This window comes from Urocitellus parryii, chromosome X, assembly GCF_045843805.1.
Source record: "Urocitellus parryii isolate mUroPar1 chromosome X, mUroPar1.hap1, whole genome shotgun sequence".
Lineage (NCBI taxonomy): Eukaryota > Metazoa > Chordata > Mammalia > Rodentia > Sciuridae > Urocitellus > Urocitellus parryii.
In genome coordinates, this window is record NC_135547.1 from 40,739,491 (window position 1) to 40,759,506 (window position 20,016).

The 20,016-nt window shown below is 41.8% G+C and overlaps 1 protein-coding gene across 1 annotated transcript in view; it reads left to right on the forward strand.

Moving 5' to 3' along the window:
• Positions 1-20,016, forward strand: part of Col4a6 (collagen type IV alpha 6 chain) — a 66,405-nt gene that overhangs the window by 23,764 nt on the left and 22,625 nt on the right. The window contains exons 12-26 of the mRNA XM_077793616.1: positions 1,897-1,956; positions 2,997-3,041; positions 3,519-3,572; positions 4,348-4,411; positions 5,779-5,886; positions 6,840-6,980; positions 7,996-8,100; positions 9,709-9,869; positions 10,319-10,498; positions 11,043-11,226; positions 14,693-14,746; positions 17,722-17,793; positions 18,069-18,176; positions 19,203-19,424; positions 19,802-19,963. Coding sequence (XP_077649742.1) covers positions 1,897-1,956; positions 2,997-3,041; positions 3,519-3,572; positions 4,348-4,411; positions 5,779-5,886; positions 6,840-6,980; positions 7,996-8,100; positions 9,709-9,869; positions 10,319-10,498; positions 11,043-11,226; positions 14,693-14,746; positions 17,722-17,793; positions 18,069-18,176; positions 19,203-19,424; positions 19,802-19,963 — 1,720 coding nt within the window. The remainder of the gene's footprint in view (positions 1-1,896; positions 1,957-2,996; positions 3,042-3,518; positions 3,573-4,347; positions 4,412-5,778; positions 5,887-6,839; positions 6,981-7,995; positions 8,101-9,708; positions 9,870-10,318; positions 10,499-11,042; positions 11,227-14,692; positions 14,747-17,721; positions 17,794-18,068; positions 18,177-19,202; positions 19,425-19,801; positions 19,964-20,016) is intronic.

Consider the following 20,016-nt stretch of genomic DNA (forward strand, 5'->3'; position numbering starts at 1 on the left):
GCTTTCTCTGCTTTCTAAAGAAGGAGTACAAAGTCCCCTTATATTTATAACTGAGCAAGATAAGTGGGGGGCATGAGATAGTTCTGGGCATTCTATTCTTCACTGCTTGCCCCTTCTCTTGGTCATTATTCCATTCAATTCAACAACTTTTTAAACCAATTTAAAACAAGTTTATTCATTAACCAAGCCTTCAATTCAGCAATCATTTACTGGACTACCTTGTATGTGTTCAGGCAGCAGTAACAGCGCCTTGGAGGGAAACAGAAGAGAGTGTGACAGAGGCCTTCTGCTTACAAAACTTTCATACATAGCCAATCTTAGTGCTTTAAGATTTGAGGGCAGCACTGGCTATCACAGCTTTCCTGGTCAGGTCAGGGAAGACCGCTTGAAGTGTTCAAACTCAGAGGCCCATAGACACATTCCACCAGGTGGCAGCATACAGTGGTTTCCAATTTGAAATGTTAAAAAAAAAAAAAAAATATTTCAAACACTTCAAACGAGTTTGCATTCAGTTTGACCCACAGTCCTTTAGAATTAGAAAATCTATTCAGCATAAGGGCTGAGCTGTTTGACACACAACTGTAGATGTAGAAAAGAGAAAAGGCAAGTAGGAAGCAAAACCTGCTTTGAATTGGACCCTTCACAGACACATACCCTCCCCACAATAATAAAAACCAACAACAATAACAACAAGCAACCTACATTAAGGAAAAAAACAAAACCCTAAGCCTAGAAAGCCATGGGGGTATTCAGCCAGGCTTCAGTGCCCATGGGAATGCACTGAGTATGTAAGAGTAAGAAAAAGCTACAAATGGGATTGGACCCGTGCCCTCACACCAGCTGAGCCAGGTCACATTAAGTGGACAATAGGAGACGTGCCACTACAACATGTAGCATCTTTTCACAAGTTTCCATTTGAGAAAGCTTCATTGCCCCCTTTACTCTCATGATAGGCCCAAGTGCTATTTACCAAAATCTATGCTCCAAAATAGGCAATTTCAAACAATGATAACAAAATGGTCCCACTTAAGTTTTCCATTAAAACAAAATGGCCCCACTTAAGTTTTCCATTAAAGACTTTATTCAGTTTGGTAATGAACTCTTCTGTATCTTGGGGGACCAGATGTTTACCTGATACCCACAGGATAGGAAGCTCTCTCACATTCAGTATGCTTCTTGGAGTCCTTGTTTTTTCCTAGAGAATCCCCAATTCATACCCATGGCTACTCACCCTCATGTCCTGTGAGCAGGGCAAGTAGGACTGGAGTCCATCTTAACAGTTCCATTTGCAACACTTCTAGGACCTGGCAAGAACCCTACATTCCCAGCATGGAGCTGCAGAGTTCTGGTTAGAAATAATCCTTCCTACAGAAAAGGATGTTGCAGTCATCATGTCTCCAAAGGGGAAAATTCTTCCCTCTAGTATCAACCTACAGACCCCCAAGGATTTGCACAGTCTTCCGTGGGTCAGAGTCCATTTCCTAGATGGTAGAAGACAACTGATTCTCATGGAAAGGACCCAGAAATTAATGACAGAAGACCTGACTTTTTCATTGATTCTTAACCCTTCTGTGTGTTAGTTTCCTGTTCCCTAGAATCAAAGAGATTGGGTATTTTATTATTCCTATGCTGTTAGCTCATGGTGTTATAAATACATGTAATAGTGTTTTCGGGGAAAGACATTACTTCTAGAATCAAAAAGGAATGCTGAAGCAATAGACTAAATTATGTTCAGGCCCTATGTGCTTTTCAGGCATTGGCAAGAGACTCAGCAAAATGATTAGCCTCCCTAATGGAATAGTGGAGCTGATTTGAAATTACCTCCTTCCTTTGAATGGAGCTTGGAGACTTAAGAGAAGAAGAATATCATAACCTGTGGTTTCTTTTTTCCTCTAGGAACTTGGATCTATTGGTGAAAAGGGAGAAAAGGGAATCCCTGGTTTGCCAGGACCTAGGGTATGAACCTGGAATGTTGCTTTCCCCGATTTGTCAAGTCATCTGATCCATTTTCTTTAATGTCTGGTCCTTTATTTTATGTACTTGATAGCCACCTAAGTTTCTCTTGTTTCTCTCCCTCAGCCCCCTGATAGGTTCCTTCTCTCTATTTGGCCCTATTCCCTTGACTGAGTATCTCTCTAGAATAAGGAATGATATGCTCCCTAATCAAGGTGGCTGTTCAGCCTATTTATTATCCTTGCCCTCATGTAAATTATCTTCTGAGCTAAAGAATGATATGAGTGTTGTCTTTCTTTCATTCCATTCTCACCCAGTAGAATGTAGGTGGGACGTAGCACAAGGATGGAAGAAAGAGGAACAAGTGCAATCTTTATAGGACAGAAATAAGCTTGGGTAATTATAGAATGTAGTAAGCTTGGAGTCAATAGTTGACGATAATAATGTCACTTTGAACAGAAAAATAAATATCAGCCTATCTGATCCTAGCTTAAGGCACTTAGATCTTCAACTATAAGTAGTTGGCCAGCCTTAGTTAAATTAGTAACATTATATAGAACTGTGTTTTAAGTTTGTCCATGCAGTTTTTAGGAGTTCTTTTGAGTATTTCACAATATTCACTCATTACCCTGCCATGTCTTTATCTTTCTGTCTCTGTTGTCTTAAAAACACATAATCACCAACAAAGAATGTATTTGAGGTGGAAGACAAGAGGCTGTCCCATAATCTATTATAAAATCCTCTGACTTGGAACTAATGCAAACTAAGTATAATACCACCCAGCCCTTCTACCAAATTCCACCTTCTACTTAAAATGTTTCCATTTATTTAGCTTTTAAAAATGCTCCATTTACAAATGCTATTCAGCCTGATGGATTAGTGCTTAGAAAGAAGTCATTAAGTCAGGTCTAGGAACATTCTCTTACCTGACTTTAGGAGCCACTAAATCTTGAACTCAGTTGGAGAGCTTTATTATGTAAGTCTAGCAACTTTTTCCAGTGTGGGCCAATAATCTTTCTAAGGTGTGGCTATTCTCTTTACAGGGTCCTATTGGTTTAGAAGGAGTCCCAGGTCCTCCAGGGACACAGGTATTTTTGTTAATATCAGTAAAGCACTTGTGTACAAAATTCTAATCAAAAGGCCCCCTTGCTTTTCTTTACATGGCCAAATGGAGACATTGCTTAGAATGCAAATTTTCCACTTAACCTTAACAATGTAATCTTAGCCAATCTCTTTTGTTTTCACCTAAGAGCATGGATGGGTATCCAATGTCACATGTGGTGCCTTGCCACGTCATTATATGGTAACACATCTTTGGCATGATATTGGGGACTAGCATGGCTAGCCTGCTTGTAGCCATAGCCTTGTGACCTTTGTACTTCCTAATATGCAAGTTGACTGTCTAGTGCCATATTGCCTTCTCTTCTTCCAGAGTCAGTTAGAAGCCACACATACCCTGAATGCCAGCCAAAATTCCTGTGCAATTTGCCCTAGCCTAATTCAAATACCAGCTCCATTTATACACTTATTCTTTGAACTTAGTGATAATTATGTTTCTGTCACAGGGCATGATGGGGCCTCCAGGTTTTCCTGGGCTGAATGGATTTCCAGGAATTAAGGTAATGTGGTTGGGAAGTGAAAATTTAGGGTTCAGGAGGTGGAAAGGTGAAGAATTACTATAAATGCCTACATATTAAATGAAGTGTTTTTAATTTTGATGTTTTAGATAGTATATTTTTCCTCCAGAAATACATACAACATACTTTGAGCACACCAAGCTGATGGCATTCCTCAGATACTACCAACTTTTAGGTTTTATTATTATTTTTAAATTCTCTACAGACTTGTATCCCTTGTTGCCTGCACCTTGGGCAGTCAGTGCCTACCACCTATCTTGGGTATTCCACTATATCTTATTCTGGTGCCTGAGTCCCTCTTTTGGGAGAGTTAGGACTCCTTTGACTTTCTCTTCCTGACATCACCCACTAACAAAGCTAGTGACAGTATTACAGTCCCAAGCCTGCTGAGAGTAGAAAACATTTTTAAATTCTGCTCCCTCCTTAGCACCTCTTGAGTATGTCCATGTTGTCTATGCCTGTGATGTATTTCCAAGGCCCAGAAGCAGAATGACCTTAAGTAGTATTGCAAAATAAAATTGGGATTCCTTGTCCTTGACAGGTTTGCTATCGAGTGCCAGGCCTCTGGCCTGCCTTGTGTCACCTTTGACTTAAATTTATTGCCCTTTGAAATTAACTCTGGACTAGTTGGCCCTTGAAATCAAGGGTCTGAGAAGGAGGAACATTTCATTTTCCTAGGTACTGGCTATGAGAACACATAGATCTTCTGTGATGAGGTCAGAGAAATATTTGTGTTTAATATATTTAATCTTTGCAGGGTGAAAAGGGTGGCATTGGCCTGCCAGGCCCAGACATCGATGAAGGTGGTGCTGTGATCTCAGGTGCAACTCTTCATTGATTTGATGGGAGAAGAAAAGACTGGACATTAAATTCTACATCCCCCATAATTAATAATACGATACTTTGTCAGCCACTGGATTGCTGACCCTACTAAGGGCCCTTCGTGGGTCCTGAACTTGGGGAATGGAACTGATTCCAGTCTCTTGGGCAGAGAAGACAAGCTCAGCCTCCCACTTTTGTGTTGGTTCCATCAAGAGTAGAATTTGGGGGCTGGGGCTGTAGCTCAGTAGCAGAGCGCTCACCTCGCACATGTGAGGCCTTGTGTTGAATCCTCAGCACCACATAAAAATAAATAAATAAAATAAAGGTATTTCATCCAACTACAACTAAAAAATATATATTGTTTTTAAAAAAGAGTAGAATTTGGCCAGGCATGGTGGCACATGCCTGTAATCCCAGGGACCTGGGAGGCTGAGGCAGAAGGATTGCAAGTTCAAGGCCAACCTCAGCAATTTAGCAAGGTCCTGAGCAACTTAGTAAGACCCTGTGTCAAAATAAAAAAATAAAAAGCACTGGGATATAGCTCAGTGGTTAAATTGCCCCTGGGTTCAATCCCCAGTACAAAAAAAAATAGAAATTGGGTCTGCCTGGGCCTGAATTTCATAAAAATGGTTTTCATAGTGATGCTTAGGAAAGGATTAATACCCTCCCTATATGGGCTGGTTTCAGCCCAATACTATGGAACACTCAGGGTCTCATATAGATGATCCCATGCATGCTTGTGCTTGCCAATAACAGGATTAGGGGAGCAAGTTACTGAGAACCCTCAACAGTATGAAAGTTTGTCTTCATTTCTCCTTTTGCTAGTTACTGTGTGTCCAACTCTTCCCTTTGCCTCTTCCAAAGATTCAGATGCCCAGTGTCTCTAGCTACTTCTTGCCTGATCAAAGGTTTCTACTATAGTGCCTCTTCCACCTGGGTCTCCAAACTTACTCCTTTCCTCTCATTCTCTCAGTTCCATGCCCTGTCTGATACTGATAGTTTACAGTGGCTTTCTGCTTCCAGGAACCCTATGTATATAACACAAATAGTGGACTTCATCTTAACCCAAATGGTAGACATTTGAGGTGTTACAGGAGATTAGTAGCAGGGGAAGAACTCGCCTACCATTTACCAGATCTAATCTTGGAAGGAAAGCCCTAGCCAGACCAATTCTGAACCCTAGTAGAATACTGCCTTCCATAGGCCTATTATCATGTGAAGCCATTAGCATCTGGGAAACCCAGAAAGGTCAAGAAAGGGACTTCTAGCTTCATGACAGCTCCCCATATCTTTTGTTGGGTATTTTGTGACATTGGTGGGGTTCTGATGTGTTTGTTTACTGTTTTATTTTTTGTTGCAATGCCAGGTTATCCTGGGGACCCTGGTATACCAGGCCTCCCAGGCCTTAAAGGAGATGAAGGCATCCAGGGCCAGCGTGGCCCTTCTGGCCCCCCTGGTCTCCCAGCCTTAACAGGTACAAAAAAAAAAAAAACAAAACAAAAACAAAAAAAAAAAAAACCTAACCCAACCCTTGCACAGATCAGTCCTGTGTCCACTCTGGTTCCTCACAGCCTTTTCTAATGATTCTGGGTCTGGGCACACACATAGCCAAGGTCAAAGGTAAGTTACACTACAGTCAGTAAGTTTTCCTACTGCCAGCCCAATCTGGGTAAACAGCTTTCCTTTGACTTAAATGATGTACCATAGCTGGACAGACAATCCCAGACTGTCAGTGAGGTTTGCTGCAATCAGAGGCGTACCTCTGGCAGCTGAAACCTTATCACTCTCCTGTTGAAGTGCCATTCTGGTTGATGCTTGCCAAGAGAGTCTAACAAAAGCCCAAAGGCAAATTTGTACCCAGACCCTGACTCTGGGATTAACTCTAGCACTGTCTGGTCCTTGGATCCTATGGGTATTCTCCTTGCACCAATCTTCAGAGGAGTATACTCTTGTGTCACTCTGTAGTGGCAAGCAGAGAAAGAATATGCTAGAGTCTGGGAGGAGGAACTATCACAGATATAAAACCTTAGACATTACTTTTAAACTCACCAGTTCCCAATTTCCATGGAGATGGGCCTCTGTAAGGATACCTGTGCTTTTAAAGCAGAATTTTGGAGGAAGAACAGCTGGGCCCAGCCTCAAAATGGAAAAAAAAAAAAAAACCTGAGAAGTCAGAGGCTAAAGACTCAGTTTTCCTCTCAAGTTTGCCACTAAGAAACTGCTCCTGACCGTGTTTCTGTCCTTTGGTTTTCAGTTTTCCAAAAGGTTAGGCTCATTCATCCTTTAGGAACATTTCAACTCTGATGCAAGAGAAGGGCAAATGATTTCCCAGTTGCTTTCCTTGAATTGTTTACCATATATGCCACTGATTGTAATACCCCTAAAAAGTAGAGAGATGAGCATTTTTGTGTTGGCTTATCCTTCCAGGCATACCAGGTGCCCTAGGACCTCAAGGATTTCCAGGCCTGAAAGGAGACCAAGGAAACCCAGGCCCCACCACAGTTGGCCTTCCTGGAAGAATTGGTTTCCCAGGCCTACCAGGCCCACCAGGCCCACCAGGCCCACCTGGTAAGTTTTGTTCACTTTTTTCTATGGTCTTGAGACCTGGATCAGGTGTGATTCATACTACAGAACAGTCATGAGTTTTGAGGAAGTATTTCAGGTTAAACAGCTAAAAGAGGAAACATCAACTACAGAGGGGAGCAATGAAGGCTCCATAATGTCTGAGTCAACCCTGCCTCTGCTGTTATCATCTATACCACAATGTTCTTCATCAAGGAACAAGCAAGCTGGGGCCATCTTGATGGTCAAAAACACCTAATGCCTTTCAGCTTCTGTAGATTCTCTTTACAGCCTTCACTGCTCTCAGCCCTCAGTGCTCTGGCATTTCAGCTCCTGCAGAAGTATAATTGGCTATTTTGAGCTTCCCCTGGTTCAGGGAGTTCAAGTGGAATGGGATGAAAGACTAAGAAAGGAGATATGCCCAGATCCTCAAGGTGGCTACTAAAAAAGCCTATGTAGGTGGGAATGAGGGTGTAGCTTGGTGGTAGAGCATGTATTTGCCTGGCATGTATGAAGCCCTGGATTCCATCCCCAGCACCAAATGAATGAATGAATGAATAAAAGCTTGCATAGAGTCTGTTCTTCTTAGATATTATACTTGAATATAGGAATCCAGATTCTGAGAGAAAGACTAGAAATATTCCCCAGCATGTTTCTTTGTACCCTAACAGCTCCTAACCACTTCATCCTGCAGCTATTTTCTCTTTTGTCCCAAGGGGGCTTTCTGGGTTATATATTGGGCCTGCTGAGTTACTGAAGCCACCATGTTCATCCCTGAATATCCAATGCCTGGCACAGTGCCTGGGACATAGTAAAAATTCTGTTAAGTATTAGTGGAGTAAATTGAGCCAAAAGGATTTGTTAGCTCCTTGCCTCAGACTTGGAGGTCCCCATTTTAGATATTTTCGTCTCTGAGTGGTGAGCCTCAAGGACACAGGCCTTGGTGAGGGACTTTCTATGTCAAGTCAAGTCAGTTGAGTTCTATAAACTGCCAATCTTTCATGTATCTTTTTCCCTTCAGGTTCACCATTTAAGACTGGAACCTTATATGGCCTAGAACCAGGGTTCCCTGGTCTCCGAGGAGAACGAGGTCCAAAAGGAAGCCCAGGTTTCAAAGGAGTAAAAGGTGATTTTGTCCCTTTGAGTTTCTTTGTCCCCCAAGCTTCTTAGATTCAGCTTTATGGGGAATAAGCAAGACAATAGCCTTGGCAATCTGAATGGAAGTAATTTTGACTCTTGAGAGGAGCTTTGATCACAGGATTATTGGAAGTGCTATATTTAGGACTCTAAGACCAAGACTGGCAACTGAGGTCACATAGGACACAATGGGTAGAGGCTGCTTTTCATACTCCCTCCACCTGCTGAAGCTATTGCTAGCTGTCAGGGTATTAACCAGTTTGCAAGGGCAAGACTGGAAGCCACTTATCATCACCTTCAGCCTGAAGGAAAGGGCTCTGAACTGGTCAAGACCTGAGATTGAATAAACTAACTCCAGGAAAACAATCCAAGTCCCCAGTGGTGCTGAAGAGTTGATCAATGAATCTAGCCTTCCACCACACTGATTCTCTCGTCTTCTTTCTGCCTTTGGGTCATTTCTCCATTCCTTCCTCTAAAGGGAAGATGCTTAAAGAAATCAATTCATTATGCTTGCAACCCAGGCGTGGGTGGCAGAGGTTTAGGGATGGCTTAGGGGCTTCAGATATCTGAGACTTCCTGTTCTCTCCAGGAATTAACAGCTCTTCTCTCTTTTTCAGTGCCCTCTCATAAAATACCACTGCCTAAGTATAGGAGCAGTGACCTGTTTCAGATTCTCAGGTCTTGACCTAGTTCAGAAATTTCAGCAATATTGATCTCTATTATTCAGACTCAAGGAAGACTATGTGAGGGCAAAGGATATTAAATTTCAAATCACTGAATTTAGGATGTTAATTCTGGCTCTTCCCTGACTCTCTACATGGCTGGTGTATTTCTCAATATCGTTCTCACTCCTAAAAGGAGTGAGAACTAATGCTACCCTTCTAAATTTCCATGGGCCCAAAAGGTTTTCTCTAAGACTAGAATAGTGAGAGTGACTTTCAAGCATCATTCTACATCAGAACCACTTAGGGAAAGTTTTTAAAACTATATTCTTGAGTCTAGCCTTCTAAGATTGACTGATTCATACTTGGACAGAGCCCAGAAAGCTGCCTTATAAACAGGTGACTCATGTGGGAGGTCCATGGACACACTTGAGAAATACAGATTGAGTATCCCTTATTTAAAATGCTTGGGACCAGGAATGTTTCTGATTTCATATTCTTTGGATTTGGGAATATTTACATAGACCTTATGGGTTGATATCCCTAATCCAAAATGCCAAGATTTAAAAAAAAAGTTTTCTATCTCAGAGCATTTAAACTCAACCTATACTAATCTGAAGAACACATTGTTTTCTCAGTTTCAGGGCTTATCATTTTCTGACTCTCAGTTGGTTAAGTTTAAGTCAGTGGTTCTCAACAGTGATTGCACATTGGGCTCAATGGATGGCTGACATCATCCCAGACTAATGGAATTTGAATTACTAGCACAAATGTACTCTGAGGGAGAGTAAGCCTAGTTCATTTAAGTCTCTTTTCTTCAGGTCTCTTGATTCTCTCCAAGGCAAGTTATTCAAGTCACAAATAACCAATATCAAGTGTTCCTTCTTCTTAGATAGAGGACCCACTTTATTTTATGTCATCTGTTTTTCTCCCAGGGGACTCGGGATTTTGTGCTTGTGATGGTGGTGTCCCCAATACTGGCCCACCCGGAGAACCAGGTCTGCCTGGGCCACAAGGTCTCATGGGCCTTCCAGGCCTTAAAGGAACCAGAGGAGATCCAGGCTCAGGGGGCACACAAGGCCCAGCAGGGGCTCCAGTAAGTCTTGCCAAAATTTGGCCCTGAGGTAGAAAAGGGAGCTTTCAAGTGTCCCTCACTCCTCACCAATCACTTTCCTAAAGCACATAAAAGAAGGATATAAAACAAAGCTTTGGGGTTTTGATCCATAACACAAAGAATTCTAAAGTCCCTCTGCGCTATAACCTTCCCTCCCTCCTTCTTTCCCTTCCTCCCACAAAATTATTTACATTTGCCTAGCACCATGCTGGGCCCTGAAGATAAAACAGGAATTAAGATGAGATTTCAACTCTCAGATATTTCAAAATTTAGAAAGGACACAGAAAACGGGGCAGTTATTATTCAAGATAACAATGTAATCAAGTGTCCAGAGCAGTACCAATATGTACCCAAAGACCCCTTAGATCATATGTGCCAGAATTCTACAAAGTCTACATCTCCCCATTATTCCCTTTTGTCTGTTTTGTCAGGGATTATTTGGGCCTCCAGGTCTTGTAGGCCCCAAAGGAAAGAAGGGTGAACCAACTCTCAGTACAGGATCTGGCATGCCAGGGGAGAAAGGTGATCCTGGCCCCCAAGGGTTCCCTGGTCTAACAGGAGCCCCAGGCAAGGATGGAGTACCAGGTTTACCAGGTCTGCCAGGCCTTCGGGTAAGTTGATCGTTCCTGGATAATTAACTCTGTAAATTCTCACACCTGACTTAGGGGAGATCTGATGGCCCCTGGACCAGGAAACAGGACAGAATAGAGTTTGGAGCATCTCATCCTGGCTCTGCAATGACATTTTAGGCTCTGTGCTTTTCTTCCTGTAAAATTGGAATCTTTTTCTCAGAACGATCATTGTCTCCTTTGATAAATGCTAGTAACAATCGACCAAATGTACTTGAAAATGTTTCAGCTTCTCAGTAGCTTTCTCCTTCACGTAATCCAACTGCTTTCTATGACCTCAAGGGTTGTTATACTGCTCATTGCCTGCCCTCTCCCCACAGCAGAGAACCTTTTGAAGTATCAGATCACACAGAATTGAAAGACCATTCCCACTAACTAATCTCAGAGAAGGTTGATTAATAAACTACAGTCATGGAGAATTTTAGTGAAACAATCATTGGTCATATTGGTTAACTTATTCCTATGATCAGAGGACTCTCCAAGAAAGTCTCTGAGATAGACGTTCATTCTTTTTTGTGTTATCTAGGGTGATGGTGGACAGGGCTTCCCAGGTGAAAAGGGGTTCCCAGGACTTCCTGGTGAAAAAGGCCATCATGGTCCAATTGGCCCTCCAGGACTTGGGCTACCAGGACTTCCTGGACCCCGTGGGCTTCCTGGAGATAAAGGAATAGATGGATTGCCAGGGCAAAAAGGCCTCCGAGGACCTCCAGGTGAGTCATGGAACCAGATGACTTTTGGACTTGAATATTCAACCCCTTTAGAGTAACTATGACTCCATGAAATGTGTCATAAGAAGAGAATAGGTTGACAATAATCACTACTTTTAATCCTCTTAAGAGTTTTTAAGTAAGAAAAGAATCATAATTGTATTGTGATAAGCTTAGAAGGCAGAATAATATGGATTTCAGCTCTATTTAGTGAGGAACAGAGCAGTCTAAAAATGTCACAGAGCTGCCTACGGATGTTATGAGCTCATAATCCCAGGGAAAGTTCAAGGAGAAGCTGGATGACCATTTACTGCAAATGTCATCAAAATAATGAGTGGGGAATTAGACAAGGTGTCCTCTAAGTTGTATGGTAATTTCATCAGCAGGGAAGATCCTTTCTTCAGTTGATGGAATCTTGGATTGTGCAGAGGCACTAGTTGCATTTAATCTGACCCTTACTTATTATATTAATTCCCATTTATAATTTATTTTCCTACTTGGATTTTAGGCTATATAATAATGACAGTCCTGCTTATATATTATGAATGTCCTATGCAAATATCATCTTCTTTCAATACACTCACAACAGCTCTTCATCTGAACTTCTGTTCTGTATTCCACAACTTTTCTGTTTCCCTTAGTGGCATCACACTTTTATTTTTACCTCTTTTTTCCACATTTTTATTGGTGCATTATAGTTGTACATAATGCAGGGATTTATTGTTATATATTTATACATGAGCATAATATAACAATATAATTTGGCCAATGTCACTCCCCAGCATTTCCCTCCTTCCTTCACTTCTTCTACCCCCTGTCCCTTTCCTCTACTGGTATGCCTTCAATTTTCATATGATCCTTGACCTTCTGAGTTTGGCTTCTTTCGTTCAACATAGTGTTCTTAAGTTCCATCCATCTTCACACTTCTTATAGTCATCAGAAGTTTGAAAAATTGAGGTTATCTCTTTTTCTTCCTTTGAAATGCCTCTTATATTCTTTTTTTTAAGAGAGAGAGGTTGTGTGTGGGAGAGAGAGAGAGAGAGAGAGAGAGAGAGAGAGAGAGAATTTTTAATATTTATTTTTTAGTTCTCGGCGGACACAACATCTTTGTTGGTATGTGGTGCTGAGGATCGAACCCGGGCCGCACGCATGCCAGGCGAGCGCGCTACCGCTTGAGCCACATCCCCAGCCCCTCTTATATTCTTGCTACTAAGTTTTTATTATCTCATGCTTAGCTCATCACATACCTCTATACTTTTTGGAATAAATAAATGGTTGGTTGCTTGGATGTTGGATGGATGAATGGATAAGTGAGTGAATGACAACTTCCTAAATAGTTTCTCATTTCCTACCTCCAGACATCCCATTCAATTATACTATGAACACTATTGCCAATTTAATACTTGTAAAATGCCAATGTCATCAAGTTATGTCCTAGTCCAAAGCTAACAATAGTCCCTACTGAATGAAGAATAATTTCCAAACTCCTCAGCCTGGAATTCCCAAAATTCCCAAAACATGGACACAACGAACCTTTTCAAATTTATCTCATACTCTTAGTAGTAAACAATCTTCACTATACTGAACACAAATATGTTCATTTATAACCCAAATATTTTGCTTATGTTTCCTTTTTCTGTAGTGTGTTTCCTCTTTTCTCTATGTAATCACATCATATTTATCTTTCAAGGTTCAACATAAGCCATACTTCTTCCATTAAGCTTTCCCTTGACTTCTACTGTATGTCATTGCTACTAAATTGTATAGCTAATCATATATTGCTAAATTGTTTATCTCTTTTAAATAGTGCTTTTACTTTGCCCAACCACACTGTAAGTCTCTGGAAACTAAGGAGGGTGAATAATATTTCTTAGCTTGTCTCTACCTGCCTAGGATACTGAGTACAATGCTCCATAGGAGACTAACATTTAGTTGCAGAATAAATGGCCTTCCCATCCACCAAGTGGCTATTTCTTAGACTAATTTCTTTTCTTTCCACCTTGTCACCTTGAAGAATTTTTTTAAAAGGACAGAATATCAGGTCTTGTAAATTTTTATTTATTCTAAAATCTATTTTTGTGAATTGATGTAATGAGCATTATGATAAAAACTTGATGATTTATGATTCATGATTCTTAAATCCAAGTCAGTAGTCATTTCACAAATTCCTACGAAGGCTATGAGGAATGTTATCAAACAATACTATTTTGCCTTTGGAAGACCTGGTATCAGCTATGGCTTTGCTTCCAGCTCTGTTTCCCAAAACAATGTTTGTTTGTTTTTCATTTTTTTCCAGAAACAAACTTAATGGTAATTTTATTCTGCCAACAATGGGTCTTAAATCTAGGTCAAACCATTTTGCAGGCAACTATATTATACATTGAGTTATAATAATATGGTACCTATAAACTTATTCACTCTTGTGATTAGGGATGTAGCTCAGTGGTAGAGCCCTTGCTTAGTATATTCAAGGTCCTGAGTTCCATCCCCAGTACCTCAAAAAAACCCTTATTCACCCTCAAATCTTATGGATAATAGAAATATTACAACTGTTTGAAAACAGGCTGAGTCAACAGGAGAGCCTATGGGATCATTTCTTTTTTGGGGGGTGGGTACCAGGGATTGAACTCAGGGGCACTCAACCACTGAACCACATCCCCAGCGCTATTTTGTGTTTTATTTAGAGACATAGTCTCACTCAGTTGCTTAGGGCCTTGCCATTGCTGAGGCTGGCTTTGAAATAGTGATCCCCCTGTCTTAGCCTCCCAAGCTACTGGGATTATAGGCATGTGCCACCATGCCTGGCACCCATGGGATCACTACTATTCCAGGATTTACTAGTTCCTGGACACAGAAAGTTCTCATGAATATAGTGCTATAGTCAGCTTTAGCCTGGAAGATGCCTTTTACAGAAAATGTCCTTGTCATAGTACCAAGACTTTCAAAACAATTATTTCATTTAGAGAATTGGCTTTCTCATTCTCTCTGTAATAAGCAAATATAATTCCTCAAACCTAGTTTTCTCATAGTTTTAAAAACAAATAACTTGTGAGCTTCAGACATTTGCTTACAGCCTTTTCTGTTGCTACAAAAATATTAAAATGCCATTCTTAAATTTACCCACCCCTGCCAGTGATAGCCTAGGCTAAGACAGCTGCATTGCCAAGAAAGGGAATGTAGTCATCCGAAGCCTTTCAACCTAGTAGTGTGAATTATTACAAACCCTGGGCAAGCTGACAACTGGCTGTTTCCAAAGAGACTCTGGCTCCAGATGCTCATAGTAATCCATCACCCTGATTATTACTGAAGCAGCTACTGTGTGCATGATCCTGTGTGGATGCCAGCACTCTCTACTCATTCCAAACAACAGATTTGGTTGGTGGGCATATCTGGACTGTAGACAAGACTTCCCTTAGGCCTCAACGAATTTCTGTCTTGCTTTAATTTCTGCTTTACTTGATTGGTCTAGGTGATTGCTGCTGCAGGGAAAAGGTTGGTAAAGGAGACTTAGACACAGAGGGAGGTGAGAGCTAGCTTAGTCTGCTCAGACACCAGTGTTGGCAAGAGGCCCCTTCCTTTTTTGTCCACTTTTATTTCTGACACTATGCCCTGAGTATCACACTGATGCCCCTGTTTGGGGAGGGCTGATTCTAAGGCTGAGATGCAAAGGCTGACACTGACACTGGCACTGCTTCAAGGGCTCCCTAACACATATCTCCTGGGGGAAATATAGAAATAAATGGACATGAAGCTCCTGAGAGGAGCTGATACTTTTCACCATGCATGTTGATGGCTTGGCTAATCTCTGACTTAAGTAACTGTATTTTCTGAACTTTAACTGGAGCCATGCCTTGCCTTCGAAAGGTGCCTTCAATCATCCATGCATTCTGATCTTTATTCATTGGACTCAGAGCAAATCAAGATGTTAGAAATCTTTATAACCAGAGATCCTTTGTATTCTAAAGATGAATTAGGGCATTTGTGTGAAAATTTGGAATAATTGGGTCATTTGTTGCACTTACAAAACAGAACAAAGGTAAGGCTGATTTCTGCTTTGTTGAGAATGTTTTGAATTTACGAATGCAGAAGACAAGATGTAAAGTAAAAGCCAGCTACCAATATGATGTGAAGCCCTTACTGTCTCACCATTTAGAACCCATGCTTGCAGTCTACAAGTAGTGCAGTGTATAGGACCGGCCTGGGACAAACTTATGAAGGGAAGTGTGTCCTCGATTTCCTGTAGTTTCTATATACCTTCCTTTTATCTTTATTTTTCCTGTACAGGAACAGATGCCTGTCTTCATCCCCATCTTTTAAAGTCTTTGCTTTGATCTGGCTGTCACAGGTGAAAAGAATCTATGACACTGAGCTCATAAATTGGGGATGGATGGCTTTGTGTTTGACCCCATCCCAGAGACACTTATACCTTATCCAGTTTGTTTCTTAAGTAATACATAAAGCAATAGAGCTACAATGGTTAAGAGTTCAACCCATTGGAGTCAATGGGCTGTAGAGATAGTTGTGGGCAGAAGAGTCTTCTACAAGATCCCTCTCATGACACCAGCTGTGGAGGTAGTTCTTCTACTTAGTTCAGAGGACCCAGGCCTGAGCAAAGCACAGGCATAGAAGCTTCCTTTCAGTGAAGTATCTTACCATGCAGTACTTGCCTATAGAGTGTATTTCCAGAGTTGGGATATGATTCTCAGAAATAGCTCTGTCATCTCAGTATCTGACAGGATGGAGGTGGTTGTGACCACCTATGGATCCAGCCCTAAAGCCATCTTTCCACCTGTGGAAACATGACTGTAGAAGCCTGAGATCTAGAAGCAGAAAATTGCTTCCCAAGCTACAAAGTAGTGTCACTAGCCTGACTGAGGAAGAAACCAGGGGACAGCCTTGCAGGAACTCTCCTTCTCCTTAAGTATGAGAAAAAAAGAATTTTTTCAGTACTGGGAGTCACCCAAGGCCTCATGGCATGCTAGACGCAAGGCAAGCACGAGGAGATCTATTATTCATTGAGCATATGCCAGGGTGCCAGGCACTGTTCTAAGTGCTATTAGCAGTTTAATATGGTCCTCACAAAACACCATATGAGATATGTAGTTCCCATGAGGCTAAAGAAGTTTAGCATCTTGCTTTCATTGATAATTATTAGCAGAACTAGGATTCCAGATCAAGTCTGTCTGGCTTCAGACTCAACATAACCAATATATTATATCGTTCAATTTCCAGTCTTGATTTAGAAATAAAATAAGTGGGATAAAAATGCCAAGGTTTGGGGCTGGGGCTGTATCTCAGTGGTGGAGTGTTTGCCTAGCACATGTGAGGCATAGGGTTCCATCCTCAACACCACATAAAAATAAACAAATAAAATAAAGATATTGTGTCCATCGATAACTAAAAATTTTTTAAAATGCCAAGGCTTCGTGTTGGAAAATAAAAGTGGACTCAGAAGAGGAATGTCAGCCAGTTCAGTAAGCAGTTTGAGTCATAGGCTCTCTCTATATATTTTTCAGAAATACAATTTGTGATTTATTTTAAATACTGGCAATGCCATAGCAGTTCATTAGAACTATTGGTCCTGTGGTTTAAAGCAGACCTTGGGGGATTCTTTTAATGAATATGCTAGGCTAATTTTAATTAGCATAACAATTGTTTGCAAATGGCACTTGAGGGAGCCCACAAACAATTTGTTCACCAGTATTTTATTAAACCTCCCCTCTGTGATCCTATGGACTTTTTTGTTTGCATTATGAATGAGCAAGAAATAATTTGCTAGGGGAAGGTTATGCATACCAATTTTAACATCTTGAATATTGAAATTGACTGGACCTCCTCCCTGAGTATCAGTGTTGATAGTTCCACTTAAGGAGCTGCGGTAGGGGTCCTCATTTTTGTCTGTCATGGCCAAGAGAGTGGTCTTTGGTATTTGCCTGGTATAGACTTATGGGTGCACCTGACCAAGAAAAATTAATGGGCTTCACTAGATAACAAATGAAGGGTTATCAAAAGAACCGAATGCCTTGGGCAAAGTTTTATTTCCAGAAAAGAATAGTTATGAACTTGAACCTTCCAATCTAGTAATGTAGGCATAGTGGACCCTCAGTACTAACCCCCAAAACCCATCTTGGAGAGGCTCTATCTAAGGCAGGGTGAATAGGCAATTACCATCTGCTGCTCTTCTAGCACAGCCCACCTCTAGCAAACCTTGTTATGTAACACCCACTGTATAGGTGACTGGTGGCCCATTGGACAGCAACAGTTTGATAAGTGATATCCTGGCACTTGGACACTAAGGGCATTCTCATCTATAAGCAATTTCACTCATAGTAATTCCCAAGAGCTTCCTATGGCAAGATTTTTTGTGAGAGCTTCTGTCTTCTCAGTGGGGAGAACTTGGTTGTCCCATTAAATGGAGTGGAAGTAAAAGAGCCTGCTAGGGGGACATCTTCCCTGATTGAGTGGGTTCATGTAATTCATACATGTTACCATTTACAGGAATTACCTTGCCTTGTATTATTCCTGGATCATACGGTCCATCAGGATTCCCAGGAGCTCCCGGATTCCCAGGTATGGAATGAGACCAGAGAAGGCCATTGAGGACACTTTACAGGCCATGAGCCAAAAGAAGCAGAGTCTAGCCCAGTAACATTTGAGGGTCAACAGTTCTCCCTAAGGGCTGCCTTAGGGATTGAGGGAACAGAATGTCTGCTGGAGAGGGTAATGTGAGGAAGCGAGAATAATAGAGGCCCTCCAGGAAACTGGGATTCTTGACTGAACATCACCAATTATATCCAGGAATGTTGACTTCCCTTTCCCCTCACTACTTACATTTGGATTTTTAGGCCCTAAAGGGGCCCGTGGCCTCCCTGGGACTGCAGGTCAGCCTGGATCTCGTGGAAAAAAAGGAGAGCCTGGAAATCCAGGATTAGTTCACCTCCCTGAATTGCCAGGTAAGGAAAAGAGCTTCTCATTTGCTTATCCTTTGTGTCAGTGTGTGTATTCAGATTGTGGCTACCCTTGACCAACAATGGGAAGCTAGGTTTGCTCTCTGGTGTGGTTGGGATGGTTTGATTTCATGCCCAGACAAGATAAACCATAGAGCCATAGGGTGTCAGCATATCAGAGCAATAAGGGCCATTTGAGATCAGTGAACAATCTCTTGACTTTCAGATGAGAAAACTGAGGCCCAGATAGAAAGGACTTGCCAAAATTACAAAAACACTGGTGACAGAGCTAGGACTCTGCCAGGTTGTCTACTATAGCATTTTCCTGGGTCAACTCCTTAAAAGGTCAGAGAAAGATCTAGATCAGTCAGAGGGAAGTTGTCTCTTTCTGTCCCTTTTCTCACACCCTGTTGTTCTGACCTGAGCTTCATGGGGTTATACTGCACAAATGGTTCTCAAACTGTGTTCCCTGGGCCAGCTTCTACATCAACTGGGAACTTGTTAGTGATGCAGATTCTCATACTGTCTGAAAGACCTACTGATCAGAAACTCCAAGGGTGGAACCAACAATCTCTGTGTTACCCCAGGTGATTCTGAACCGCTGCTACTATGGAGCTTGGGGCTCATGTTGGGCCACCTGTCCCAGAGCTTATTGGAAACTTTGGTTCTCTCCATTATCCTCTCTTCACCCAAGAAGAGGGGGATATAACAGCAGGAGTTAAACAACTCCCAAAGAGATTGAGCTTCTACTAGGAGGCCTTGGGTGTTACCTGTGCTTTTCAGTACCTGTCAAGCCCCAGGAAGCAGGTTACTGAGCTCTGTCCATGGCCAACCTTATAAAACTAGAACTTCCTTAAGGTCACTTAGTACACAGTCTCTGCCTCTGCACAAGTCTCCCAGGATTAGAGAGACCCCTGACCTTTATTAATATGTTACCTTTGAGGGAAAAAAAAAACTGTGTCAGAAATATCTACCCCAAAAAAATCACTTCTAAACATCCATGACCTTTAATTTTTGCCTCTCAACACTTAGGATTTCCTGGATCTCGTGGAGAGAAGGGCTTGCCTGGATTTCCTGGGATTCCTGGAAAAGATGGCTTGCCTGGGAAGGCTGGAAGTCCAGGTTTACCAGGTTCCAAGGGAGCCCCTGGTGACATCTTTGGTGCTGAAAACGGTGTTCCAGGGGAGCAAGGCCTACAAGGATTGCCAGGGGACAGAGGATTTCTTGGAGACTCTGGCCTTCCAGGACCCAAGGGTGACTCTTTTTGCCCCTCTTATTTAACCATCTACAGAAAGCTTTACAGTAGCTTGTATACTTGCATGAATATTTACATGAATCTGGGATGATGGGTAATTAGGTGTTTAACATGAAATATCATTTTGTTCTGTCTCTCTTATCTAGGAAATTTCCCCTAAATAGACTAGGTCCATTTTCTTACCTTGATAATTCCAGAAGTGATCATAATGACTAATCAGATTTCTTGCAAAGACTCTAGCTTTCTGCTGGGGAAGGCAACAAGGCTAGAGCTGAGAAGACGGTGGTACCTGCGGCCAAGCACTTCTGCTGGAAGTTGGTTGGGTGATTCAGTCTCTAATATGGCTATGATTATCTGTACCCCTCCTTTTTATTAGGTTTGCATGGAAAGTCTGGCCTGCTAGGCCCCAAAGGTGAGCGGGGCAGCCCTGGAACACCAGGACAAGTGGGAAAGCCAGGCCCCCCAGGGTCTGTTGGTTCATATGGCATCAAGGGCGAATCTGGAGTCCCAGGAGCACCAGGTCTTCCAGGAACTTCAGGTAGGTTCATCAGAGGAAGAACCCTAGCCTGACAGACTTAGGCTCTGGGCAGT